General features: G+C 54.4%; 10 protein-coding genes and 1 non-coding gene across 11 annotated transcripts; 6 read left to right on the top strand and 5 right to left on the bottom strand.

Annotated features, from left to right (window-relative positions):
• The first annotated feature begins 71 nt into the window (after nt 1-71).
• On the top strand, nt 72-2,420 carry SETTUDRAFT_168006 (uncharacterized protein). Its single transcript, XM_008025235.1, has 2 exons — nt 72-300; nt 350-2,420. The coding sequence occupies exons 1-2, from the start codon at nt 77-79 to the stop codon at nt 2,124-2,126; spliced, it is 2,001 nt and encodes a 666-aa protein (XP_008023426.1). The 5' UTR covers nt 72-76; the 3' UTR covers nt 2,127-2,420.
• Nucleotides 2,421-3,192: 772 nt separating this feature from the next.
• SETTUDRAFT_73803 (uncharacterized protein) lies at nt 3,193-5,925 on the bottom strand (the record flags this gene model as incomplete). Its single annotated transcript, XM_008025188.1, has 5 exons — nt 3,193-3,278; nt 3,354-3,518; nt 3,576-4,333; nt 4,404-4,690; nt 4,747-5,925. Coding segments are annotated over 5 exons (2,475 nt in total), but the record flags the coding sequence as incomplete, so codon positions are not given.
• Nucleotides 5,926-7,438: 1,513 nt separating this feature from the next.
• Nucleotides 7,439-12,015, bottom strand: SETTUDRAFT_176195 (uncharacterized protein; the record flags this gene model as incomplete). Its single annotated transcript, XM_008025234.1, has 3 exons — nt 7,439-7,927; nt 7,975-11,519; nt 11,574-12,015. 3 exons carry the CDS (start codon nt 12,013-12,015, stop codon nt 7,439-7,441), a joined length of 4,476 nt encoding a protein of 1,491 aa, XP_008023425.1.
• Nucleotides 12,016-12,354: 339 nt separating this feature from the next.
• On the top strand, nt 12,355-14,011 carry SETTUDRAFT_168005 (uncharacterized protein). The gene is made up of 3 exons (XM_008025233.1): nt 12,355-12,750; nt 12,797-13,401; nt 13,448-14,011. The coding sequence occupies exons 1-3, from the start codon at nt 12,508-12,510 to the stop codon at nt 13,842-13,844; spliced, it is 1,245 nt and encodes a 414-aa protein (XP_008023424.1). The 5' UTR covers nt 12,355-12,507; the 3' UTR covers nt 13,845-14,011.
• Nucleotides 14,012-14,423: 412 nt separating this feature from the next.
• Nucleotides 14,424-15,304, top strand: SETTUDRAFT_168004 (uncharacterized protein). The gene is made up of 2 exons (XM_008025232.1): nt 14,424-14,582; nt 14,686-15,304. Exons 1-2 carry the CDS (start codon nt 14,447-14,449, stop codon nt 15,105-15,107), a joined length of 558 nt encoding a protein of 185 aa, XP_008023423.1. The 5' UTR covers nt 14,424-14,446; the 3' UTR covers nt 15,108-15,304.
• Nucleotides 15,305-15,658: 354 nt separating this feature from the next.
• Nucleotides 15,659-16,871, top strand: SETTUDRAFT_106468 (uncharacterized protein; the record flags this gene model as incomplete). The annotated part of the gene is made up of 3 exons (XM_008025231.1): nt 15,659-15,739; nt 15,937-16,006; nt 16,093-16,871. The coding sequence occupies 3 exons, from the start codon at nt 15,659-15,661 to the stop codon at nt 16,869-16,871; spliced, it is 930 nt and encodes a 309-aa protein (XP_008023422.1).
• A 41-nt stretch (nt 16,872-16,912) lies between these two features.
• On the bottom strand, nt 16,913-17,683 carry SETTUDRAFT_26794 (uncharacterized protein; the record flags this gene model as incomplete). Its single annotated transcript, XM_008025089.1, has 1 exon — nt 16,913-17,683. The coding sequence occupies one exon, from the start codon at nt 17,681-17,683 to the stop codon at nt 16,913-16,915; it is 771 nt and encodes a 256-aa protein (XP_008023280.1).
• A 938-nt stretch (nt 17,684-18,621) lies between these two features.
• Nucleotides 18,622-18,710, bottom strand: SETTUDRAFT_t116. The gene has a single exon. It is a non-coding gene; the product is annotated as a tRNA-Pro (tRNA).
• An 846-nt stretch (nt 18,711-19,556) lies between these two features.
• SETTUDRAFT_168002 (uncharacterized protein) lies at nt 19,557-20,878 on the top strand. The gene has a single exon (XM_008025230.1). It carries the CDS (start codon nt 19,561-19,563, stop codon nt 20,743-20,745), a length of 1,185 nt encoding a protein of 394 aa, XP_008023421.1. The 5' UTR covers nt 19,557-19,560; the 3' UTR covers nt 20,746-20,878.
• Nucleotides 20,879-20,926: 48 nt separating this feature from the next.
• On the bottom strand, nt 20,927-21,736 carry SETTUDRAFT_26792 (uncharacterized protein; the record flags this gene model as incomplete). Its single annotated transcript, XM_008025088.1, has 1 exon — nt 20,927-21,736. The coding sequence occupies one exon, from the start codon at nt 21,734-21,736 to the stop codon at nt 20,927-20,929; it is 810 nt and encodes a 269-aa protein (XP_008023279.1).
• An 853-nt stretch (nt 21,737-22,589) lies between these two features.
• SETTUDRAFT_159927 (uncharacterized protein) lies at nt 22,590-24,261 on the top strand (the record flags this gene model as incomplete). Its single annotated transcript, XM_008025229.1, has 2 exons — nt 22,590-23,168; nt 23,218-24,261. 2 exons carry the CDS (start codon nt 22,590-22,592, stop codon nt 24,259-24,261), a joined length of 1,623 nt encoding a protein of 540 aa, XP_008023420.1.
• Between the last annotated feature and the right edge of the window lie 580 nt (nt 24,262-24,841).

The raw sequence follows: 24,841 nt of genomic DNA, 5'->3' as shown, positions 1-24,841 counted from the left end.
CCATCTTTGCCCTAGCGGCCCGCCCTCACTGTACCCACACCAGCTACATAGCATGGCGCCCTCATTATGGACGCTCATGAAGCGCTCCTCGTCCAACAGCCCCCCCTCGTCCGCCGTCCGCCACAAAATGTCCCCCGGCGTCGCCTCCATCCCCGACTCGTCCGACTCGCACTCGCGCTCCTCGGGGAGCAGCCTCGAGGCCGCCGTGCACGCGCCCGCGTACCCGCGCGACGACGACTACTCGACCTTCATGAGCGACGTCCTGGTCGTCGGCGCTGGGCCCGCCGGCCTCATGCTTGCGTACGTCTTGCCACACCAGCTGCTCCATATTGCCCTCTGACCATAGCAGCGACAATCTGGTGCGATACGGCATCAAGACGCGCATTATTGATGACCGGCCCAACCGCACAGAAACGGGCCGTGCCGATGGCCTCCAGCCCAAGACGATTGAGACGCTGCGCCAGATGCGCATCGCCGAGCCGCTGCTGCGCAAGGGCGTCAAAATCTACGACATAGCCTTTTGGAAGTCGACGTCGGAGAAGCCGCTGCACCGCACTGGCCGCGAAATCCACTACCCGCCCGTCGTCGATCTGCTCGATCCCTACATTCTGCTCGTCCACCAGGGCATGGTCGAGGGCATCATCGAGGACGACCTGCGCGAACGCGGCGTCGTCGTCACCAGGAACACGGCTTTTACCGACTTCAAGTACACCCCCATGGCCATCCGCCCCCTCACCGTCAACTGCCACCAAAACGTCGACCACACCAAGCGGACCTTCAACACCAGATACATTGTCGGCTGCGACGGCGCCCACTCCAAGGTCCGCAAGAGCATCCCCGGCGCCGCCCATGTTGGATCCACCACCGAGTCCATATGGGGCGTCCTGGACGGCGCCCTCGACACGGATTTCCCCGACATCTGGAGCAAGGTGGTGATCCAGTCAGACGAGCTCGGCTCCATCCTCATGATTCCCCGCGAGAGGGGCCTGACCCGTCTGTATATCGAGGTGCGGCCAGACTCCAACGAGGCCGTCGGTGCTCAGCAGGCCACGCAAGATTTTGTGCAAAAGCGAGCTCAGGCCATCTTGCGTCCGTACAGGCTCGAGTGGAAGACGGTCGAATGGTTTGGCCGTTACAAGATTGGACAGCGCGTTGCCGCCCGCTTCACCGACGACCAGCAGCGAGTCTTCATCGCAGGCGATGCTAGCCACACGCACTCTCCCAAAGCAGCCCAAGGAATGAACACGTCCATGCACGATGCATGGAACCTCGCCTGGAAACTCAACTTTGCCATACGCGGCCTTGCCAAGCCCACCCTGCTGCAGACGTACGAGCAGGAAAGACAAAAAATCGCAAAAGACCTGCTTGACTTTGACTACGAGCACGCCGAGGCTTTCCACAAGGGCGATCCCAAAGCCCTTGCCGCAAACTTTGCCAAGAACGTCGCCTTCATCTCGGGCTACGGTGTCAACTACGATCTCAACATTCTCAACGTCCAATCAAAGGCCTACTGCCGAGGCACTCTGAAGCCAGGATACCTGCTGCCACCCGCCAAAGTGACGCGATACATCGACGCCAACCCCGTCGACATTCAAACTGACATTCCCGCGCTAGGCCAGTTCCGTATCTACTTTTTCACACACAGCATCCGAGCATCCATGCCCTTTTTGGAAACAGTATGTCACGCACACACCGGCAACGGCTCCTTTGTCGGCCGCCTCAGCGCTGCCGGCAACGCCTCGTATACCATGCAACCGCCGCTTGCCGCCCCCCACGACCAATTCGTCATTCCCGAGCGCTACACCCCCGTCAGCGGCGTTTTTACATATGGCCTCGTCACCGACGAGGATCGGAACAATTTCGAGCTCAAAGACTTACCCACGGTCCTGCGCGATTCGTCCTTTACCCTCTACCTCGACGACATCCCGGAAAAGGATACCCGCAAGCAGACGTGCATGGACAAGTGGCTCGATGGCCTCGACCCCCGCGAAGTCGTGGTTGTCAATATCCGCCCAGATGGCTACGTTGGCACCGTGCGCCGCTTTACAGAGGGAAGCAAAGAAAATGGCATTACGGCTATACAGTGGATGGACGATTATTACGAACGCTTCATGTCGGATACATGAGGTGTTTTTATCATGCCAGTTTTTGCTTTTGTTTAATCATGGGTGGTTTTTTGGAGATTTTTTGGGGTTTTCATGATGATCCCTCTCCTTTTTTTTTCTTCTTCTACTTCTTCTTTGGCTCTCTTTGCATGGCTTGGAGTTGGCGTGTCCCCCGGAAAAGTCGCTACGAACTAGACTTTCTTCCTTGACTCATGTTCCCCCCCTTTTTGTTTTGCTTCCATTCTCTCTCGCACTTGAAAGAAAAATTCATATATCCCACCCCCTCATTTTGAGAATAAAAAATTTTCAATTCCCCCCCTCCCCCTCACTTCTACTTCTACTGCTACTTGCACTCCCGGCTTTTTCGGTTCATGGCCTGACGTGTAAGAGTTAAGAGTAACGGCGAGAAACAAACAAAAGGAAGAAGGGTGAAAAAAGAAAAGAAAAGAGAAAAGATTTGTCAAGAATTGGCTATATGTACGTACAACACATACATACATGTACTTCTCGCTTCAATCCATGTTGCAGGTCAACAATAGCGTTGAAGCAGACTTTGCTGCTATTTACATGGGATATGGAGTCATGGATGTACATATGTATGTATCTATGTATGTATGCACGCACAAACCCTCTTACATCCATCCATCCATACATCCATTGATACATGTATTAGATTTTTTTTTCTATACACTACTACCACTACTACTTAGTACTACTACTTACTGCTGCCGATTTCCACAAACACCCCCACCCAGTGCACTAGCCAACAAAACTGCCCAACTACCTACCTACCTACCTACCTAACTAACTGACTAACAGCACCCCCACCTCCACACGCATTCCCCCCAACTAACCTCCACTGCACCAGTCCTCGCAACACCATCATGCCATCGTGCACCACGGCCCACCGCACCTTGCCCAGACACCGACTCACCACTGCCGCCAGCCCATTCACGCCCTTGCATGTTGCCGCTGTCCCGGGAAATACGCGCCCTGCACCTTGTCCTACTAGCGGACCTGGACCTGGACCTGGGCCCGCTGCCCCAGCAGCATATGCCCCTGTGTGCGGCGACCGCTGCTGCTGCTGCTGCTGCCTAAGAATAGCATTAAGGAGCACGTGCATTTCATGCGTGGGATCCCAGATGATATCGTCGTCGTCGTCGTCGTCTTCGTCTTCGTTATCCCCATGTGCATCTTCCTCTTCTCCTTCCTCTTGTTCATCTGGGAATCCCGTTTGGGCGTGCCGACGTGCATGGCTGGATAGTACTGGTAGCGGCTGGTCTGCGAGGAGCTGTGATGATGATGATGATGATGATGATGATGCTGGTCGAGCATACCACGCCCCCCAAATCACCAGTGCAGCTAGATACACGGCCCACGCGTGATGCCAGAGACGGCCGTTGCCCACGTCTGCTGAGCATGAAGATCCTGTGTGGATATCTACTCCTACATTTACACCTACACCTACACCTCCTGTTCCTACGGGATCCAGGACATCGACGCTATCGCGAACAAGCGCCGCTGCATGCCACACGGCCGATTGCACCGGTGTGGTTTGCTCTGCAACCCACTTCTTGACTGCGCGCTGGGACCGAGCGTAGTCGGAGCGGGCAACGGGCCGCCCCAGGATGTGGCGCGCGCCGGCGTAGATCTGGAGGTCGAGGAACGGCGCGTGCAGCAGAATGTGTGCGGCGTGGTACAGCGCGAGCGTTGCAACACGGTGCACGCTGAATTCGCGCGCTGCTTGCTGGCCCGCCGGTGTGTGTGACGGCGTTAGCTGCGTGTACTGCGTGCAGAACGACTCGTAGTCTGTGTGCCATGCTGTGTACGAGGCGGCGAGCCGGTCCCGCCAGTTACCCAGCGGGGGCGCGGCATCAGAGACGCCCAGGGAGGTTTGGTCGCGGCGCTGCATGTCCCAGGCGATGGACATGAGGCCGTGGAAGAGCAGGGAGCGGGAAAATGCGTTTAGCGATTTTGGAATCAGCGCCGCCGGTGGATTCGCGCTATTCTGCGATTGCTGGAGATACAGTTTCAGACAGGACAGGAAGACGGGCGGCGGAGAAGCGCATCTTGTTCTGCGGAGCTGTTGCCACGACTCTGCGCTGGAGGCTTCCCAGAGCACCTGGTCGCACGGCATGCTGGACCGCAGCTCAAAAGCCGACATGCAGAGGGATTGGCAGAAGAGGACTGCGTGTTGCGTGTCCCACATGAAGCAGAGGAAGGCGAGTCTGCACATCCACCTCTTAGCATCATGATATCTTTCAAAACAGCGAAAAAGATACAGGGACATGTCCATACCTCTTCTTCTCCTCGGCCTCACACCACGTCCGCCACTCGTCCTCCAGATCGCACGTCACGTCATCGCTCAGCATCATGTGCGAGCGAATCGTCTGGCAATCGCTCCTCCGAATCAGATTGATCAGCAGCCCGTGGAACAAGTGCGACATGTCGTGTTGTTTCTGGCCGGCTCTGCTCTTCCCAAAACACTCGACCAGCAGGATCGTCTGGAGAACCCACAGATCGGGTTTGGCGGAGAAACTGGCGCTGGCGAAGATTTGCGGACGCAGCACGTCGTGGATGCATACCTACATGGTTTACCGCGTTTAGTCACTGTAGAGTGAGTTGGGAGGGCATGACTTACAGCGAGTTGGTGTGCATCTTTCTCGCCGTATGTGGCGCCGAGAAGGAGGACAGAAGCAAGTAGGAGCGTGTCGACTTTGGAGGGGTCGAATGTCGACATGTGGATGAGGGGGTAGGTGGTGTTGAAGCGGGTGAAGAAGAGGTCGCAATATGTCTGCAGGCATGAGAGCGAGAGAAGGGGGTCGTCGCGCGTGACGGTGCTGCCGTCTGGAACTGTGGGCTGCATGATGTTGATTAGGTCGAGGAGTTGCTGACGGGCGAGCTCGTCTATCACAGGGAGGCTTCGTGAGGGGTTGAGCAGAGACATTGGGCGCTCGAGAATAGGCAGGCTGTGGCTGTTTGCGTGGGCATTGTCGATTCCAAACTTATCGGGGTGGGTGGGCGGTTGTTCTGGCATAACAGCGTGTGATATGCTTTCAGGCTGTTCACAAAACGAGGGTGGAATTATTTGCACAGGCGAGTGATGTGACATCGGCTCGGACAGCTGCCGTGGAAGTGATCCAAAGCAGCCTGTGTTGGACCCCTTTTCAACACTGGTGTGATCCAGGTCAATGCTGAAGATGGTGTTTGCCTGCGGTAGCGAGTTTTCGTCAAACGAGACAGGAAACGGCTCCTGTACATCTATCTGTTGAGATGTGTCGTTCTTCGACCAGTCCATGTCAAACAGCCAGTTGTAGTTGCTCATGGTCGTGAACGGAGCGTTGAACGAGCTGGCGGTATCCGGATTGAAGATATCGTCAAAGGACGCATCGTCAAAGACGGCCGAGGGGAATGATTCGGGTTGAGGTTGTGTGATGTCGGTAGACCAAAAGCGAGGATCTATAGGCGAAAAGGTGTCTTGAGCAGAGATAGATGTAGGATCCAAGGCCACAGGCTGATCATTACTGCCTATGCCCGAGTCGTGATCTTCCAGCGTATTCGGAAGCGAGGGGTTGTTTGAGGATGGTGGAGAAATAGGGAGACTTTGATCGTGTGCGGCGAAAGACGCCAAGTCCTGCAACGACTGAAAGACTTGGTCTTGCAAAGGCGAAGTGAGCGGTGCAGTGTTGGCCACGCTCACTAGTGTAGGTTTTTTAGTCACTATTTTGCCTTCTGCATCTTTCCACATGCGTTTTCGAGTATTCAACACTCCGCATCCTTCTGCGCCGGCTTCTTCGTCTTTTTGGCGATGTCGGGCGATGTGACGGTCTGCATGTACTGGTTAGTGAACGCAAGTTTAGAAACAAAATCAAAATCATTTCTGCTACACCCAAATGAACCAATGCAATTACCAAAAAATCAAGATATCTGTAAAACACCAAGAATGTATCATCCGCATACAACCACATCCCACTCACCAAGCAAGTCCCTCCGCTTGAAATGCGCCCTACACCTCTCACAAGTCCACTCCCCACTCGAGTGATTCAACACATGACGCTGCAAATGCTCGGCACGGGTAAACGACCGCGCACAGCCTTCATTCTGACACACAAACCTCTTGCCAGCAGTCCTGTCCACCTCGCGCCTCTTGCGTCGCTTGGTAGTTGGAGAGTGGGAGGGCTGGTGCACCGACGCAGTGGGTGGCGGTGGCAACGGTGGCATGGCGCTTATGCTCCTCTTAGCGGGTGGGTACTTGGAAATGAGGCCGTGAAGGTGGAAAATGGGGATGCGATGACGCGCGAGAAACAAGAAAAGTGAAGGATGGGGGGAGAGAGTAAGAAAGGCCGGTACTAATGATGGTACATGGCCCTCCCGCGTCCTCTGACCCCAATTCCTTCAAAAGCAAGACACACAGATAGACGGATTGACTAATCGTGTCGCCGTCATGCCGTCCGCCGTAACTGTGTCAGGGCTCGGTGTGTGCTGTGCCTTGCCTTGCCCAAGCTGCCGTATCGGCATGTTTGCCTCCGAAAGGCTCGATACATAGGTACGCGTACCTATCGCGGCCGAGACGTTACCCGCGGGTTCCAAAGAGTCGTGCTCGTCTGTCTGGCCCGCCCATTTCCGACGACTGCTGACTGACTGACTGACGCGCTGACTAGTTAGCGGGGCGGGGTAGATGCAGCTTAGTTGAATATGGTGCAGACGTACATGCATGCACGCATGGATACGTTGGGAAAAGGTCGTTTTGCTGCAAGAGTGGGGGTTGTGTCCGGTGTGGCTGGGGTAGGTGGTGAGTTTGACTTCTCACGCACCTTGGACAGCGTTTCTGTGCACTTCACGCTGTTGGGACGCGGGTGAGAAGATGGACGAGGGTGAAATGGTGATGCATCGAGATACGAGTCGTGCGTCTATCGCCGCTATCATGCCCCGCGACCCAGCCAATGGGAGGCGTTGCTCGCCAGGTCGGGAAATAGCCTGCATCGGGATATAGCAGAGGATAGAATGGGGATTAGTATACAAGGGCCCACTGCGATAAATGCGATAGCCGTCTCTGGTATCAGGCCTGTGGAGAAGATACTTCTACGTGTGGGGAAATATACGGTCCGGTATCTAATGACACATCCGCCGCCTGAGTTTTAGTCACTCAGTAACTGTGAACATCCAACGACGGCAGGGAACGTTGAAATGTGCTGCTAGGTTATGGTGTGCTTGTAAACACACTCGTAATCATTGCCATTTGACACAGAGTTTTCAACTCTACATTAAAATAATTTTCAGCTACAGCATATCAAACTCCTAAAATGGCCCATATCGGCCTTCATTTTGATCCACTACGACACAGCAACCAAGAACCCCATCTCCCCCTCCTTCCTTACTGTCTTTGCCCTGTCCACAAGCTCATCTCCGACTGCTAATCTCAGCCGTTCACATGTCGCCGGACTATCCATGTTCCATACATCTCCCTCGTTAACCACCTTTCCATTCATTTTTCTCGCCGCTGCAACGGCTTCTCGTAGCGCAAAAAAGACTGTACTGCCTAGGAAGAGCGGTGGCTCGCCAATACCCTTGCTGCTCTGTACAGTCCTCAGGTGGTGCCAGTTCAGTGGGTTACCGTCATCGTCGTACCGCAGCATACTAGCGTTGAAGACTTGTGGGATGTCGCTGAAGCCGGGGATCTTATAGGTGCCTGGACCGCGGGTAAAAAGCTGGCCATTGCGTGTCCAGAGTGATTCTTCAATGGTAAAGAGACCTTGGCCCTGAATGAAGGCGCCTTCGATCTGACCGTAGTCTATTGCTGGGTTGATCGAGTTGCCGACATCCTACGTAATTAATTAGCAGTAATGGCGAGACGAGTTGGACGACTTACCATCAGAATGTCTGACCGCAGTACCGTGTGGTCTCCCGTGAGAAGATCAAGTTCCACTTCTGAGCAACATGCTCCTTGTGTCCAGTAGTAGTACATTGGCTTGACCGTCTCTAGGTTCGTGTCTCCCCACATGTATCCAACCTTGGGCATCTTCCAGAAGCCATTGGCCGCAAGGTTGACGCGGTCGACGTAGGCTGCTTGGGCAACTTCTTTGAGTGTAGCGTCTTTGCCCAGCTTCTCTCGAATCGGCTTCAGCCGCTCGTTGAGCTGATCGCACGCATCCTTCACAGCCATGCCGTTGAGATCGGACCCCGACGATGCAGCTGTAGGCGATGCATTCACAATTTGGTAGGTTTGACTGTCTTGCGTGTAGATGGCGTCGAGAGGCGTACCGAGCTCTTGTGCAGCAATCTGGCACATCTTCGTGTAGAGACCTTGTCCCATCTCGGTTCCTCCATGATGTAGCAGCACACTTCCATCGCGATAGATCTTTACATAGGCAGATGCTTGGTTGAGATGCAGGGCCGTTGCAAAGCTGAGACCAAACTTGGATGGTATCAGACTGATGCCTCGCTTCCGCCACTTGTTCTTCGCATTAAACTCCTTGATGGCTGCCTTTCGATTCTCGTAGTCGGAAGACTTGCTCAGCTGGTGCAGTAGCATTGGTACATGCCAGTCTTCGTCAATTTTCTGGAAGAACGGAGTATGTTCTCCGGGCTTGTATAAGTTCCTCCATCTCAGCTCATCGACATCGATGCCCATGCCTTCGGCAATGTTGTACATGATGGTCTCGGCAAAGTACATGCCCTGTGGCGCGCCGAAACCCCGGTACGCCGTGTTGCTGTGGATATTGGTTCGACATACATAACCACGTAGGAACACATTTGGACACTGATACGAGTTATCAAAATGCGTCAGGCATCGGTCCATGACGGCCCCGCTCATGTCTTGCGAAAAGCCAGCATTGTTGTAGATGTCGGCCTCAAGAGCAAGAAGCTTTCCCTCTTTCGATACGCCAACTTTCCACTGCGCTTTGAATGGATGTCTTTGGCCGCTGAGCAGCATGTCTTCGTCGCGATTCAACATGATACGGACCGGTCTTTTTTCCTTTCTCGCAGCAATGGCCGTGTAGACAGCAAACGGCACACTTCGAGATTCTTTGCCGCCAAAACCACCACCCATGCGCTTGACACGAGCATTGACACGATTGCTTGGTATTCCAAGCACCGCGCTAACAAATTCTTGCACCTCCATGGTGTTCTGCGTCGAAGACCACACGTCAATAGCGCCATCTTCTCCAGAGGGTATAGCCAGTGCTGCGTTTGTCTCGAGGTAGAAATGCTCTTGACCGCCCATCCTGCACACGCCTTCAAAGACTCTATCGCATTCGGCAAAGGCATCAGCCATCTTGTCATCAATGGCAAGACCCTTTCTCAAAAACTTTCCGTGTGGGAAATAGCTTTCAGCTGCGATGGCTTCGTCAATGGTCAGGATAGCTGGCAGCTCTTCGTATTCGACCTTGACGGCCCGCGCAGCTGCTTGGGCTTCCAGCGCCGTATCAGCGTAGACCATTCCAATGATTTGGCCATGCGAAAGAACCTTGTCCTCGGCAAAGAATGGCTCGTCCTTCTTGATAGAGCCCCATATGTTGGCATTGGTCGGAACACTGTTTTTGTCAATGTAACCAACAACACCAGGCATCTCGAGTGCTCGCTCCCAATCGATGCTCAGAATCTTCGCATGCGCCTTTGTCGACATGACAAGACCGCCGTACAGCTCGCGATCTAGTCGCGGCATGTCGTCAATGTACTCGGCTTCACCGGTACATTGTTTTAGACCGGAAAGATGAGCAACTTGTTTCCCGACCACGCGCTGTTCGTACGGGTTGTAGTCATCGCGAGCTCCGCTAGATATCTCGCGATGAATTTCATCTACAACCTGCTGATCGACGTTGCCAAGTCCAAACTCAGCAGCAGCCTCGTGCCAGAAGCGGAAAAAGAGCGAAAGCGTGAGTGTTTTGCGGTAATCAGCCATGCCGCCTGGAACGCTATACGGAAGGTCGTAGTCCTGCATCAATGCCGTGAGCGCAGCATCGAGCGTCTCTGAATGGAACCATGGCTTGCCGAGAAGGGCGCTCTGCGTCTTTGGTGAATCTTTAGTCACTGGCGCCATTCCACCGAACACGATCGAGGCATCTTCAACGAGGCCATCAGAATCAAGCCGCACTCTGAAGGCTGCTGTGACGATTGCAATGTCGTCGTCCTTGCGCTTTGCTTGTTTGTATGCCTTGAGAACCTCCCGTGCGCTTGCTGGTGGTAGAGGTATCCGAATGCGGTGCAGAGCTGCATCAGGGGGCAAGGTCGTAGTTCTGTAGGCTACGAAGAAGTCGGACATGGGAAGAAGAACACTGCCATCCTTCTTGTTGACAGCCTCTAGTGTGGCACCTGCGGCTAACAGCACGGGGTTCGCGTCTGATATTGGTGATGCAGTTGCAATGTTACCCGCCAGCGAGGCAACATTGCGAATCTGGCGACCGGCAAAGTATCGTAGTTGCTTTCGGAGTGCCTCTAGAACCATGGCACGTTTGCCAACCTTGGCATACACTGTCTTACAGATGTATTCGAGCTCAGTGAGCGACGTGTTGGCTGCAATGACGAGTTCCTTGGCCGCGTCGAGTTCAGCATCCATGGGAAGCTTGGTGTGCTTCAGCTCAGGTATATCCGAAATGTAAACGGACACGGCAAAGTCCGAGTTCTTGAAGCGGACTTCTACCTGGACCTCACTGGCCCCACCAACCAACTTGGCCGATGGAAATGCGTCCTTGAGTTCTACTAGCTGCTCAAGCTTGGTAGGACGGAACCAGATTTTCTTGTCGTTGCCGTAACATATCGGCTGGGGTTCATGCTTCCACAGCGCTGGTGGGAAGATGAGCTCTGTATCTGGCACATACTCCAAGAATTCGACTCTAGGTATGCCCTTTTCTGAGGTTGCTGCAGGTGCAAGTGTGGCAGATGTTGCAGTCTTGGATCCCGCGGCTCCGTCCTCGTGGCTTTTCAGGGGCTTTGCGTACTCGGCACCGCTTATGACAGGGTCTGCTTGAGGTTCTTTCTTGGCGTCCAAAATGGCAGCAACATGCTCATCTTCTGATGCCGACGTGGGCTCAGTTGGTGGTGACGAGGTATTGGATTTGCTGTTGGTCGAGCTGCTGTCTGACGGTGTGTCTCTGCAACAGCCGCCTGGGCGGCCGCAAGACACCTTGGAGGGCCCTGCACACCCGTTGCGGGTCAGGTCAATGACGTCTCGGTCGGGCTTTTCGGCGTCTGCTGTGCTGGGTTCATCGTCCTCGGCCAGCTGGCCCTTCAAGTCGTCGGTGACAAAGGTTTTGGCCGCTTGCAGAATTGGCTTGTACCCCGTGCATCTGCACAGGTTGCCGTCCAGGTGGCCCTCCAGTTCGATATCACGGGCACTGAGATGGAACTTTTGCGTGTCTGGGTTGTATGCATTCCGCACAACAGCGTACAGACTCATGACGATGCCCGGAGTGCCTAATTCATTGTCAATCAGCCAGTCTATCAAACAATCACAATTGGTATGCGCACAAAATCCACACTGGCTGCCGTGCAGCTTTGCAATCCGCTCCTGCAAAGGGTGCGGGCGGCTGACACTGCCGATGCCCTCGACGGTGATGACATGCTTGCCGTCGACGCCCACGAGCGGGAACAGGCACGCATTGACTGATAAATGCTTGATTCTCCTCTTCTCCGACTGGGCATCTGGGACCTGGAGGACGACGGTGCATGCGCCACAGCCGCCTTCGCCACAGCCCAGCTTTGTGCCCTTGAGGGCGGGCTGGGCGCGGATGTAGTCGAGTAGTGTCCAGTGAGGATTGGGGTTGGCGATGACGGTCTTTCTGCCGTTGATGAAGGTGGTGATGTCGGGCGTGCGGTAGGTCGAGTGGATCAAGGGCGTGAGAGCCTCGACGGCCGACGGCGCGTGCGGCGCGTCGGCGGCACAGCTCTGCGGCGGCACGGGGAGAGCCATGGCTGGCTACGTACGAGTAAGCAGCAGCATCAAGGCTGCACAAAGGACGAGGGTCACCCGGAGGGGCAGAAGCGATGCTCTTTTCATGTCGTCGCCGGCCTGGCGCTTGCTAACCCCTCAGCCGTGTGCAGCATCGACGCCCTCCACGTAATGACATCGCTGATTGGCCTGATTGCTGAGGGCGAGGGCAAACCTTCCTCTGGCGGTCCATGCTGCTCGTCCAGAGCGCCGCCTCCCCCCCACTCTCGTCCGTCTGCCACCCATCTACACAATTGCACACGCACACGTCAGACAGCCGCCCCCATTCCTGCATCTGCAAGCGCCACCCCCCTGCTGCATGCCGTGGCCGCCGTGGCCGCCGTGGGCGTGCAGATGATCGCCTCTGCTGCTAGTGCCAGGTACAAAGAACCCTGAAGTAGCCATGGACCAGCTGCATCTTCGCAGAAACCCCTCTGCCACCTTTCCGACGACGACGACGACTCCTCCTCCAGGATGCCTCAGACAGACAGCTCGGCCGGCTTCACGCCGCTCAAAGACACCGCCCTCTTCTCCCCGCTGCAGCTGGGCCCTCTCCAACTCCAACACCGCATCGTGCAGGCGCCACTGACACGTCTGCGGGCGGTCAGGGAGAGCGATGGTGTTTTTGTACCGCAGGAGCTGCATGTCGAGCACTACGGCCAGCGTGCGAGCAAAGGCGGCCTGCAGCTGACCGAGGCCACTGACATTGCCAAATACGTGGGTAGCCGGCATACCTCCAGGCACAAGCACTGATGCAGTCTAGGCCAGCGGCTATCCGGGCACACCGGGTGTTTTTTCTGAATCCCAGATTGCGGCCTGGAAAAAGGTCACTGATGCAGTACACGCAAAGGGCGGCTACATCTTCTGCCAGCTATGGCACACAGGACGAGCAAGTCCGCCCTCGTTCCGAGCTGGAGCGCCAACCGTGAGCTCAAGCGATGTGCCCATGACAGGCAGCTGGCTTGACGGCGTAGCATGCGCCGACCACCCTCCCAAGCCATTGACGGTCGAAGAAATTCATGAAATTACCAATACTTGGGCGGATGCGGCGAAGAAATCACTCGAGGCTGGATTTGATGGCATTGAGATTCACGGCGCCAACGGATACCTGATTGACCAGTTTCTGCACGACAACGTCAACAAGCGGACAGATGAATATGGTGGATCCATTGAAGGGCGCAGTCGCTTTCCCCTAGAAGTCATACAGGCCTGTGCCAAGGCCATTGGCGGTGATCGCGTCGGCGTCCGCCTCAGCCCGTACAACTATTTCCAAGATACCAAGGACAGCAATCCCAACGAGCACTGGGAGTACCTCTGCGAGAAGATTGCCGCACTGCCGGAGCAAGAGAGGCCGGCATATGTCCACATGTAAGCTCGGCCAACTCCAGCACATGATAGCTCTAACAACTGCTAGGGTCGAGCCACGCTTCGATGAAGTGCTAGACGAGCAAGCCAAGATGGACGCTCTCTCTGCATACACGTCCAAAGGTGGCAAGGGTGTCGAGGCCGAAGCCACCGTCAAGGCCAAGGGCAACACACTGACCAATTTCCGCAACATCCTGCAAAAAGGAGGGGTCAAGTTTATCGCAGCAGGTGGTTTCACCAGAGACAATGCCGCGCCCAAGGTCGAGGCTGGTGAAGCCGACCTGATTGTCTTTGGCCGCTGGTTCATCTCGAACCCGGATCTGCCAAAGAGGCTTGCCGAGGGTCTAGCGTTGAACCAGTATGACCGTGATACGTTCTACGGCGCCGATCCGCCTCAGAAGGGCTACACTGATTATCCCTTCTACGAGGCTGCAGCCGCCGCTTGAGTTGATGGTGTTGTGCATCAGTGGCGCGGTTGATTACTGGCATTGCATGAATAGAAAAAAGGACTATGTCTACAAGAAAAGAGTCTGGGTCGTGGGAATTAGAAGCTAGATCCAAGTTCAGCTTGGTTATGATGAAGTAGATGTGTTATGACTGAAATGCCTTATCCACACACAGATCATAAGACGAATATGCTACTTGATATCCTGTGAATCAACAGGCAATTCTCCAATTACTCAGCAACTTACTCACTGATGGTCTGGATCAACATATTTGCTAATAGTCAAAGCAAGCAAGCACACTTCGTCAATGTCTCAAGAAGCTACCCTCTCACCGGAACATGGGCTCTAATGCATAATTCTCCGCAAACACTATTGAAAGGCATTCACCCCGCCTCTAACCAGCACTCGTGATACACCCAACCCAGCACCAGCACCGTTTGCCATCGGAGCCCGCCGAACCGCGCCTTGCCGCCCCGCGTCAACCCTCGGCCCCACGTCCCCCCTCATCAAAAGCACACTGCGCGACGCGTCGCCATTCCCTTTTCCTTTCCTTTTCCTTTTCCCTTCTTTTTCTTTTTCTTTCCCTCTTTTCTTTCCCCATAATGAGCGCCACCACCATTCCGACATTCACCCCTGGCGAAAGCGTCAAGGAGGAAAATGGCTTGATCCACGGTGTCTCGGTGGCGGAGCTGCAGGTCCTGGGCGAGCAGTGCTTCGAGGCGCGGGAGCGGGCGTATTGTAAGTGGCATTGCAAAGATTCTCTTTGTATATTGTAGTTCTGCAAGAACAAAAAAGAGAGCAAGAGGAGGAATTGTGTGGTTTAATATGTTAATATTCATAGGCCCATACTCATTGTTCCGCGTCGGCGCCTCCCTCCTGCTCACCACATCGACCCCCTCCGCCCCTTCAGCCACGCACACCATCACAGGCGCAAACATCGAAAACGCCTCGTACCCCGTCGGTACATGCGCCGAGCGCGTCGCCATGGGTACTGCCGTCATGGCCGGCCACCGGCTGGGCGCCTTCAAAGCCGTGGGCGTCACCACCGACATTGTGGATTACTGCTCGCCGTGCGGCATGTGCCGCCAGTTCTTGCGCGAGTTTCTGGCACTTGAAACACCCATCTTCATGTTCAACAAGGAAGGCAAGTGGATTGTTAGGACCATGGGCGAGCTGTTGCCCCTGAGCTTTGGGCCGGATGTCTTGCCCCCGCGGGAGGAACTGAGGAAGGGACAGGACGCGGATAAGGCCAAGACGGCGTAGATTGGAATGTCTGGGTTATGCATTCACGGTGTTGTGGTGTGGTGTGAAAGGAGTTTGAGCATCTTGGGGCGTTGCTGCATATGCTGTGTAAAGGCATAGATGAGGTTGTTGGTACATGAATTAGACCAGTATGTACATAGGCACGTATGGGCAAGACGGCGTTATGCTCAGAATACATAATGTATGCCACTTGAATTTCCCATGTCAGCTGTATAGTCCTCTCACTCTCCCGTCTCTTCTGTCCCGCCAACAACCCCGCGGGAAAGCCACACACGCCCGATAAGCTCCCCCGATAAGCTCCCTCCATCCGCTTCCCACGCCGCATCTCCGCGCCCCGTGGACATGCACACTGATGAAATATGTCCTGCTCGCCAGCCCAATTAATTTAATCATCAATGATATGAGGGCTTGTTACACGAGGGGCGCTCGAGATGCGCGTCCCATCTAGCCTTTTCTCCCTCTCTTTCCCCATCTCTCTTTTCTCTTGACTGTACGTTTGTGTACGTAGTTCAGAGTCCAGTTGTATATTGTATACATTCAGAGCATTCGACATGAGTGAAGGGAATTCAAGCACAGATGCGGGAATGCCAGACTCGGAGCATTTCTCTCCGTATAGGGCGGATGGAAAACTTGTAGGTTTTTTCTCTTCTACTGTATCTTTTTTCTTGCTTCTGCGGAACGGCAAGGGGATAAGGCAAAGGTCGAAAAATAATAATAAGAAAGTCAAGACATTGTTGGTGCAGAAGGACATTCTACAGAGGGGAAAGAAGGGAAGAGAGCATCATTGAATATGCGATATCCCGGACTGACAAGACAATGTATTGTATAGTATGGATTCGTGTGCGTAGTCACCGGCGCAACACAGCCCGTAGGCAAAGCCATAGTCGCAGAATTGGCCGGTACGTCACCCTCTCTACTCTGCCACTTCCTCTTTTCCAAACTCTTCCTTACCGAAATGCTCTCGAACTAACAATGCAACACCCAGCCCACGGCGCAGCCTGCATCTACGCCTGCACCTCTCTCAACGCCTCCCCCGACCCCGATCTCTCCACCACAACAGCCGCACACCCCAACACGAAAATCATAAGTTACCCATACAACACGGCGTCGGAAGAAGCCACGCTCGCCCTCATCGACGACATCCTAAACACATGGGGCCGGCTCGACGTCTGGACCTCTTCGACAGGCCTGCTGGGCCCGCCATCGATTACGCAAACAGGGCCGAAAGATCTCTACGCTGCCTTTGATACCAACGCCGTGCCTGCGTTTTTCGCGCTGAAATACGCTCCGGCGGCAATGCAGAAAACTACGCCAAAGGGTAACTATGCGAATGCTGCGCCCAAGGATGTTGCGTACGGGTCCATCATCGTGGTGACGAGTGTCGCGGGCACGTATGGCGGGTGCTGGGCGCCAGCTTTTACTATGGCGTCGCATGCGGCGCTGGGCGTGGTGCGGTCGGGCGTGCTTGTGCTCAAGGGGACGGGCGTGCGCATCAATGCGATTACAGCGGGCCAGATTGATGTGGGCGTGGATCTGAAGGAGTGTGGCGTCAAGGAGATGGCGCAGGGCCAGTTTCCGCCCGCGAGTCTGCAGGCGGCTGAGGTGCAGAAGCGGACGATTGGGCTGGAGAGGGCGGGCAGGCCTGAGGAAGTGGGTAGGGCAGTCGGGTTCCTGGCAAGCGGGTTTAGCAGCTATATTACTGGGGCTGAGTTGAGGGTCGATGGGGGCGCGGGCGTCATGAATCCTATTACGGTGCCTGTGTAGAGTACGGGATTACAGTACCATGCATCAGCTGTTTACGCACCCTAATGCTGCAATACAACCGGTGCACCCTTCTCCCAGTTCTCAATGCTTTCTCGAATATTGACCCAGTACCGCAACTTAACCGCCTCGCTCTTGGCCGCATCCAAGTCATCCTGCTTGAACGCCGAGTCGAGTATCTCGGTACTCTGCGCTATCCGCTCTTCATTCCGCTCCCTCATCTCCTCAAGATCCTCTTCACGCTCCGCTTCCTCGATACTCTCGCGCGCCTCCAGCACCTCCATCAACAAGTCGGGATCCTCCACCTTGGCCGTCTCGTCGTCGGCGACCTGGATGCCCCGCAGCGAAAGCAGATATTGCGCCCGCAGCAGCGGATTCTGAAGCGTCTTGTACGCCTCGTTGATGCGCGCCGACGTTGCTTCGGCGCGCTTCTTGTTCGCCTGGGGATGCAGGTCGGGATGCGCGCGCGCCTGCAATTGGAGAAACTCGCGCTTCAAGGCGGAGAGGTCAATGGCAAAAGGTCCGTTTGGCGGGGGGCCGTCTGGCAGCGTCGAGGGGAAGAAGTCGTAGTGTGTTTGCGGGACTTGTGGCGACTGGTTTGTACTGGGTGTTTGTGTGCCAAACGGCTTTTCCACGGCATTTGCGCTGCTCGATGTCGACTGGAAGCGTCGAAGCGATGCTTGGGGTGCTATGCGGTGCGCGCAGAGGAGACATGGTGCGGTGCTTTGGCGCGTGCGGAACGGGGACGAGGCGGCAGATTCAGAGGCGAGAGATGCGCGCAATCGGCGCGTTGCACATGAGCGTAGGGAGCGCATTTTGGGCTGGCGTGTGTGTACAGGTATGTAGGTTTGGAGCGGGGGGTGTTGAAGCGTAGAAATATCAAAGTTGCGTCCGGATGCGAGAACCTCCGCGCCTCAAGTCCGATCGCCTACGTCATCCATCGCCATCACCTTGCGAACATTTGTGGCATGAGTGGAAATTCGCTCGAATTTATGTCTGGTGATCGTGACTATTACTCTAATTTGTTGATCGAAACAGTTACAAAGTGCAAAAACTTCTCGTGTATGCACTGATCAAAGTCGGCAAATGCAGTGTTGAACATTATTCATGGATACAGAAGAGTGTACATGTCTCGGGTAGAAGCATACTGATGATCCGAGGAACGCTTTCCCCGGAATGGTAGATTTTGTCATCTTTCTGCCTCTTCTCTGCCGTCGGCTTCATGCTTACACCCTACATCCGCGGACGCCTGAAACAATATCAATCAAGGTTGCCATAAGAAAGCTGGATACCATGCTGCAATCAATTGCTGTAATTTCGCTAGCATGCAACACTTCTTTTTGTGTTTCTCAAATAGGGTTCTATACTCTGCTCATTGACAACCGCAGGACGGCTAGCTTTTGTGGAATCAAACATTGATGATAAATGAGAATACTAAACTAAATAACACACAAAAATGCGAGGCTAAAACAGCATCTTACGAAGATAGGTAGCCACTGCTCTCCTGGTTGATGCATGTATAATGACATGTTATACACATTTCCATTTCGTTCTATGAAAAATACTCAGGAGTACCTGTCTGGTTATTTCACTCAAAGATAGCTACGCACAGCCAGAGCTTACAGACTACTGTCTTCCCAAGCTGCAAAAGACAGCATTTCACCGCAATCCAGCGCAGTCATCCACGTAGAACATAAATGGGCAAAAAGAAACATGGTTGAACTGTGTGCACAGCGATTCATGGAGCAAAAAGGGGTCTTACCGCGACTCGAACGCGGGGCCTCTCGCAAGCAATGCTCGGGTTTACCCTAAGCGAGAATCATACCACTAGACCATAAGACCATTATGCTAAAGTAGCTTCAGATAAGAGGACGGGGACTTAACTGCAATATATTCGTGATTGCGGTGCAGAATTGATGAGGGAAAGGCCAGCTTCGGCGCACTGTCCAAGTGAACCATGACAGCTACACCGCGGAGGTTTGTGGTGGTGGTGGGGTAGATTGAATCGCTCACCCAGCACTCTGCCCCAGGGTAAAGCCATGCAGTTGTAGTTTTGCAAACTAGCACTAGAGTCTCGGGTAGTGGAGGGGACGTCTGTTATATATTACACGTATGCACATGCATGCGTCGGGTCACTTGGACTTGTTTGCCACAGCCGGGCCGCTCCCGATTCCTACGTACGTCAGATGCGCCATGGCGAGGGCCGTGCCTCGATGCTCGACATGATGATGAAAGACGACTGACGACAACTTCTGCCCCATTCTGCAGGCTTCCACTACTCAATGGGCTGGGGGCTTCAGATGGCGATTGCTACATGCCCACCTCCACCCTCGACTAGCTGATACAGAGCCGTTGCAAGGCACAATGGTGCGTCTTTTGGTCCCCGAAGGTAGGTATCTCGAGCTCGCAAGCGGCGCAATAGGTAGCTGGCTGACTGGAGGCTTATATAGGCGAGGGACAACTTGCGCTCACGCGAAAGCGCCCCTGGTCACTGCCTGCACAGGCGGATCTTGTCGCATCGCCATTCAGGAGCTCTCTCGCGGCTGTGGGCTTCACTGGCTTTCTTGCACTGTGCGGCCGCTCCAGTCCCGGCACGTTCATCAGGACTGTCGCCATATTCAGCGTCGCGGATCTGTCAGTGACGGCGGCGGGGTTGTATTCGCGGCGCGAGCTGAACAGGGGCGTGTTCAAGATGGAGAATATTAAGCCAAAGCCTGGGAAGCTGTGGGAGCGGACCAACTATACCTCCCCCGAAGACCGTACAATGATTGGAGGGGCCATAGGTATGTTGATGGCCTTGAACCCCCGCGCTTTACCAGGAGCCTACGGAGTCTCGCGATTCATTGGAGCAGCGACTCTTGGATGTGCGTTTGGCTCCAAGATTGGTCAACTTGTTTTCGTTCGCGTGTCTGAGCCACTTCTCACTCTTCTCCATGCAAACGACAGCGTTTTGCGGATGCAGGCATACGAGAAGTTGCAGCACGACAGCGAAGCGAGAGACTCGCTCTCCATGGCTGGCAAACTAGCGCTCAAGTACTATACATCTCCATCCTTGGGGTTTTTGCGGTATCAACTTGCTCTCATCAGGGGAACAGGTGACATCTTTGATGAGCCCCAGCAGACCAAGTCATCGACCCAGTCCCCTCACGGCCATGAGTCGCGGTCGTCGCTGCAAGCAGAGGCAAACAAATACACTGTCGTCCAAGTAGAATTCAAACAAAGTGAGCTGGCAGGACCAGACATCGAGGCAGGCTATCGCGCATACAAGGACAGTCTCGATTCGCGAGACGAGGGCAGCATACGAGACTGGCTGGAGCGCCTCCAGGATCTCAAGAAGAGAGTAGGTATCGAGATACAGTTTGTGTGGAAGCACCTGGCGCAAAGAGAGCATGAATTCTACCTTCACGTCAAAGAAGACTGGGTAAAAGACGCTACTCGTCGCGAGCTCCAACTCCTCAACAACATGGCTGCAGATCTGGTGACGCGGTACGCGATACTGGAATACCACGAAAAAGATGCTCAGAAGCGACTCGAGCAAATGAAGCAAACGGATCCTCTCTCGCCAGCTCCCATCACAGCGTACGAAACACCACAGCATCCCACCGTGGTTGCGCAGGACGACTACAAAGGCCTGCAGATTGTTACCGAGCAGGTGCGAACTAATTTTTCAAGGCAAAAGGAGCTCTTGGCCCATCTCCAACAGAACAACTATTATTTCATGGCGTCGCATCCCGACGAGGGAACACCTCGTTCTGAGCACAGCAAGCAGCTTCAGCGGAACTCGAGCGATATGTATAAGAATGTTGTGGCTACTGGGCGGTTGCTTGAGTGGCTCGAGGAGCAAGAGCGTGAGGCTGATGAGCAGGTGAAGAGATAGGTTTGGTTGAGCACCGACGTATATGATAGCAGACTTGTCTTGTATCGACACGTTTTATGGTGTGTGGAGAGCCGTCCTTGCCAGCCCTCGCACCAAATGATGATGCTGCTGCTGCTGCTGAAAGGCTCAAAAAAGCGTTAAGTAACAATTCAACCTGAATTTATTCACACTATCGAATACCCTATACCGGCGCGTCCTTGTCCTGCACAACCCCAAACGTCGCGCCGCCCTCTTGCAAAAACCTCTTTTCCTCTTCTGTACTCTCTCTGCCCAACGCAGCATTGCGATGCGGGTACCTACCGAATTTCTCCAGAACATCCCTGTGTTGCTTGGCCGCCTTGTTGTATCCCCCGAGAAGCATCTTTGTCCCATTGTATCCCTCCAGCTGCTGCACTTCGCCCTCCAATTCGGCGATTATAGCATCCGTGAAATCGTGATTGGCTATGTCCTCCGAGTGCTGGAACGGCATGTAGAACCACGTTCGGTGTGGCGAGGAGAGGCGGAACACCGGGTGGAGATCTGGTCGGGAAATGGGCGACGACGAAGGGGACAACAGAGCGCGCACAAGGCTCAGCGCCATGCGATCGTAATGCTCGTATACGAGTTTCAAGCCGTCGTTTGTGCGATACAGGTTCCTGGGTATCTGGTCGAGCAGCAGCGTCATGCTGAGCGCTGTCCAAGCCGCCTCCTCGCTGCTCTTGTCGCCATTGTGCTTCTCGGTGATGCGCTGCAGCTCGTCGAGGAAAGGCTGGGCGGTTGCATCTGGGAATTCGCGCGGCCCAATGGCTTCAATGGCGTGCGCAAACGCGGCGCGGCAGTGCGAGTCAAACGCGGCGCGCTCAGAGGGCGTCTGCATGAACCAGCGCTTTGTGATGCTCATGTCGAATTCTTGGCCGCTCGTGTCGACGCCGGCGAACCATGTCTCCACCAGGCCATCGTAGAGGGCGCGGTTGAAGATTTTGGGGTCGAGTTTGAAGCTGGACGTCGACATTGTGTGCTGCAAAGCTGTTGTCGCGCGGTGATTGAATGGCTGGAGGTTTGACGGGCGAAAGCTCGAGAGAAGCAGGCTGGATGTTAGGGAGCGCAGAGGCGTGCGAGCTGTGAAGCGGGTGAGCATTTTCTGGGTGGTTAGCTGTAAGATCAAAAGCGGCCATCTATAATTTTGCAGAGATCGAGCCGTGCCGGCCGCACGCTGGTCTTGGCCATTGTTGCTTGCGCTGGTGCTGGTGGAGATGATTTCGCTTTCGGTGTCTTCGGAGGCCGATAAACTGGAGTTGCTGACTAAAAGACGGCGTGAATTGCGACCAAGAAGTGCTGTGATGAACGAGGTTTGATTCTCTCAGGTTCCAGGCTTCCAAGAGTACGTAAATCTCATCGTCCACCTACGGATGACTTGTTGTTGTCCCGACACCATCCCGGAGTGCTCGTGGGGCAATCGTGTTACTTACTTAAGTAAATAGGAGGAGGCCCGAAACCTATCGACGGGCATCATGCACGCGCGGTTGATGTGACAACGCAGACATGGCCCCATAGCGACGGCGTAGGCCGGATGGCCAGGAGTTGGAGTAAAGATGGCGAAAGAGAGACAGCTGCCGTTTCGCTCTGTTACTCCACATTCCCCTCATCCATGCGCCTGCGCCATGCACCGGGTTCATCTCCCCGATCATGCGGGGAAAGCCTGCATCGTCTATGTATATCAAACACCATACATCGTAAAGTTGCGCGATAGTTTCCAGAAATAACCACAAGGAGAATATTCACGCAGAGACATCGCCATAATACAGCATTGTCGCTGCGCTTCATGTCATTCTCTCCAACACACCTCTCAGCCGTCCCAGCCCCACATGTACACCCTTGTCCTCGTATTCTTGCTCCTTGCGTCCTTCGTCCTCTACACACGGTATAAGAATAAACCACCGCCCGGCACAAAAGCTGCCCCTGGCCCCGCTGGCCTCCCAATCCTCGGAAATGCCCATCAACTCGGCCAGCAGCCCCACCAGCAAGTCACGGCATGGGCTCGTGAGTTTGGCGAGGTCTACAGGATCCGCCTGGGCTGGAACGACTGGTACATGATATGCTCGCCCGATGCGTGCAAGGAGATTCTCGACAAGCAGTCTGCGTACACCAGTTCGCGGCCGCCCGCCCCTGTTTCCCAGGATGCTTTGTCTGGGGGGAAGAGGTTCTTGTTTATGGAATATGGTCCCGAGTGGCGGAAGTTGAGGAGCATCAGCCACAAGCTGCTGACACCGGCCGTCAGCGCTACCTTTAAACCGAGCCAAGAATTCGAGGCCAAAATGCTGCTAGAGGAGATTCTGAACGGGGCAGACGTGAGCAAAGGAAATGGGGTTAGTTACAAGGCGATCAAAAGGTACACGGTCAGTGTTATCATGACCAGTACCTATGGGCGGCGCATACCAGAGTGGGTGAGTGCACATCTGAAACGACATGTCACACTTCAGCTGAGGCAAGCAGGGTTGCAACGAAGTGCATCAGATCTACAGCATCATGGAAGACTTTTCCAACGTAGCAAAGCCAGGCACATACCTTGCTGACACACTTCCCTTCCTTGGAAACCTTCCCCCGAGCCTGCAGTGGTGGCGTAAAGACGTCAAGCCATACTTTGAGAAGCAAGCTAGCCTCTGGATGTCTTTTTGGAGCACACTCAAGACCCAAATGGAAACCAAGAAAGCGCCCGAGTGCTTTGTCAAGCAGTTCATCGAGAGTGACTACGAGAAGCAGGGTATCAGCGAACTGCAGGCTGCGTTCCTCGCGGGCAGTATGATTGAGGCTGGAAGTGAAACAACATCTGCAGCACTCAACACAGCGATCCTTTACCTTTGTGCAAACCCTCATGCTAGGCAACGAGCCTTTGAAGAAATCCAGAGGGTGACCGGGTCCTCTCGATCCCCAACGTTCGATGACGAGCCCATGCTGCCATATATTCGCGCCATTGTCAAGGAAACACTGCGCCTACGTCCCGTCACCAATATCGGCACACCGCACTACACCACGGCGCCCGTAATATACAAGGGCATACACATTCCAGCCAACTCGGTCGTCTGTCTCCAGCAGTACCCCATTCACTATGATCCAAGTATTTTTGACCAACCCGAGCGCTTCCACCCAGAGAGATACCTCAACCATCTCCACGGATCAGGACACTACGCTGCTGGCCCTGCAGCTAGCCGCGACCACTGGGCTTTTGGTGCAGGCCGTAGAATCTGCTCTGGCATGCACCTGGCAGAGAATAGCATGTTCATTGTGCTTGCAAAGTTGCTGTGGGCTTTTGACATTCTGCCACCAATCGATAACACAGGTAAGGAGATTGAGGTGGATACCAGCGATGCGGCTTTTAAAGCGACGGGCAGTAGCACAATGGCAAGGCCTTATGCTGTGAGATGGAGGGTAAAGTCTGAAGCGGTCAAAGATACAATTTTAAAAGAAGCGGCTGAGGCGAGAAGGGATGGCTATGTGCTTAGAGGGGTACGTGTAGGTGAGGAGGGTGTTGAGGTTTGAGGTTTGACGCTTCCCTGACATGGTTTTACTGCTTTCACTCAGATGAATGCCTTGCGTCACTATTTGCCCTGCTTCCGCGTTTGCAGTCTCCACTTTACTGGATGCGCCCGCCTCTTTCCACCTAAAATCCATGCCAGCATTCCGTTCTTCGTTGCAACTCCTGCATTTACTCAAACACAATAGTGTGCAAGATAACCTCACATCCAGCTGACACCTCGTCACCGTTTACCAGCACGATGGCGTCTACAGTGAGCCCATCCAGCCTGCGATCACGCGAAAACGATAACACGCACCACCAGCCTCCAGATGGCGATTCTCACCATGGCTCTGTACGTCCACTTCACCGCCGTGCCTTGGAAACGATGCCACATGACGTGCATATCCCTCTGCCTCTCTCGTCCATACAGTACTCCAAAGACGAACCGAATCGAATGTTAAACGCGGATGGCACGACCAGTCTCTATCTGCAAGACTCAAATTCGAACCCGCTGGAAAAACCGCACTGCAGATATGGCAACGACCGCGAGGAAGGCTATGGAGACAATAATAACAGTACGCAACTGAGCGACGTTGACACTGC

This window comes from Exserohilum turcica, assembly GCF_000359705.1.
Source record: "Exserohilum turcica Et28A unplaced genomic scaffold SETTUscaffold_14, whole genome shotgun sequence".
Classification (NCBI taxonomy): domain Eukaryota; kingdom Fungi; phylum Ascomycota; class Dothideomycetes; order Pleosporales; family Pleosporaceae; genus Exserohilum; species Exserohilum turcicum.
The sequence above is the reverse complement of the archived record's forward strand: the minus strand, read 5'-3'. Positions and strand labels throughout refer to the sequence as shown.

What these genes read in the sequence shown, in the direction of transcription:
- SETTUDRAFT_168006 (XM_008025235.1), top strand. Translation starts at nt 77, where the DNA reads ATGAAGCGCTCCTCGTCCAACAGCCCCCCCTCGTCCGCCGTCCGCCAC. An exon ending in CCCGCCGGCCTCATGCTTGC is followed by an intron (nt 301 to 349) that starts GTACGTCTTGCC and finishes TGACCATAGCAG; the next exon opens with CGACAATCTGGTGCGATACG.
- SETTUDRAFT_168005 (XM_008025233.1), top strand. Translation starts at nt 12,508, where the DNA reads ATGCCTCAGACAGACAGCTCGGCCGGCTTCACGCCGCTCAAAGACACC. An exon ending in CCACTGACATTGCCAAATAC is followed by an intron (nt 12,751 to 12,796) that starts GTGGGTAGCCGG and finishes GATGCAGTCTAG; the next exon opens with GCCAGCGGCTATCCGGGCAC. An exon ending in AGGCCGGCATATGTCCACAT is followed by an intron (nt 13,402 to 13,447) that starts GTAAGCTCGGCC and finishes AACAACTGCTAG; the next exon opens with GGTCGAGCCACGCTTCGATG.
- SETTUDRAFT_168004 (XM_008025232.1), top strand. Translation starts at nt 14,447, where the DNA reads ATGAGCGCCACCACCATTCCGACATTCACCCCTGGCGAAAGCGTCAAG. An exon ending in GGCGCGGGAGCGGGCGTATT is followed by an intron (nt 14,583 to 14,685) that starts GTAAGTGGCATT and finishes TAATATTCATAG; the next exon opens with GCCCATACTCATTGTTCCGC.
- SETTUDRAFT_168002 (XM_008025230.1), top strand. Translation starts at nt 19,561, where the DNA reads ATGGAGAATATTAAGCCAAAGCCTGGGAAGCTGTGGGAGCGGACCAAC.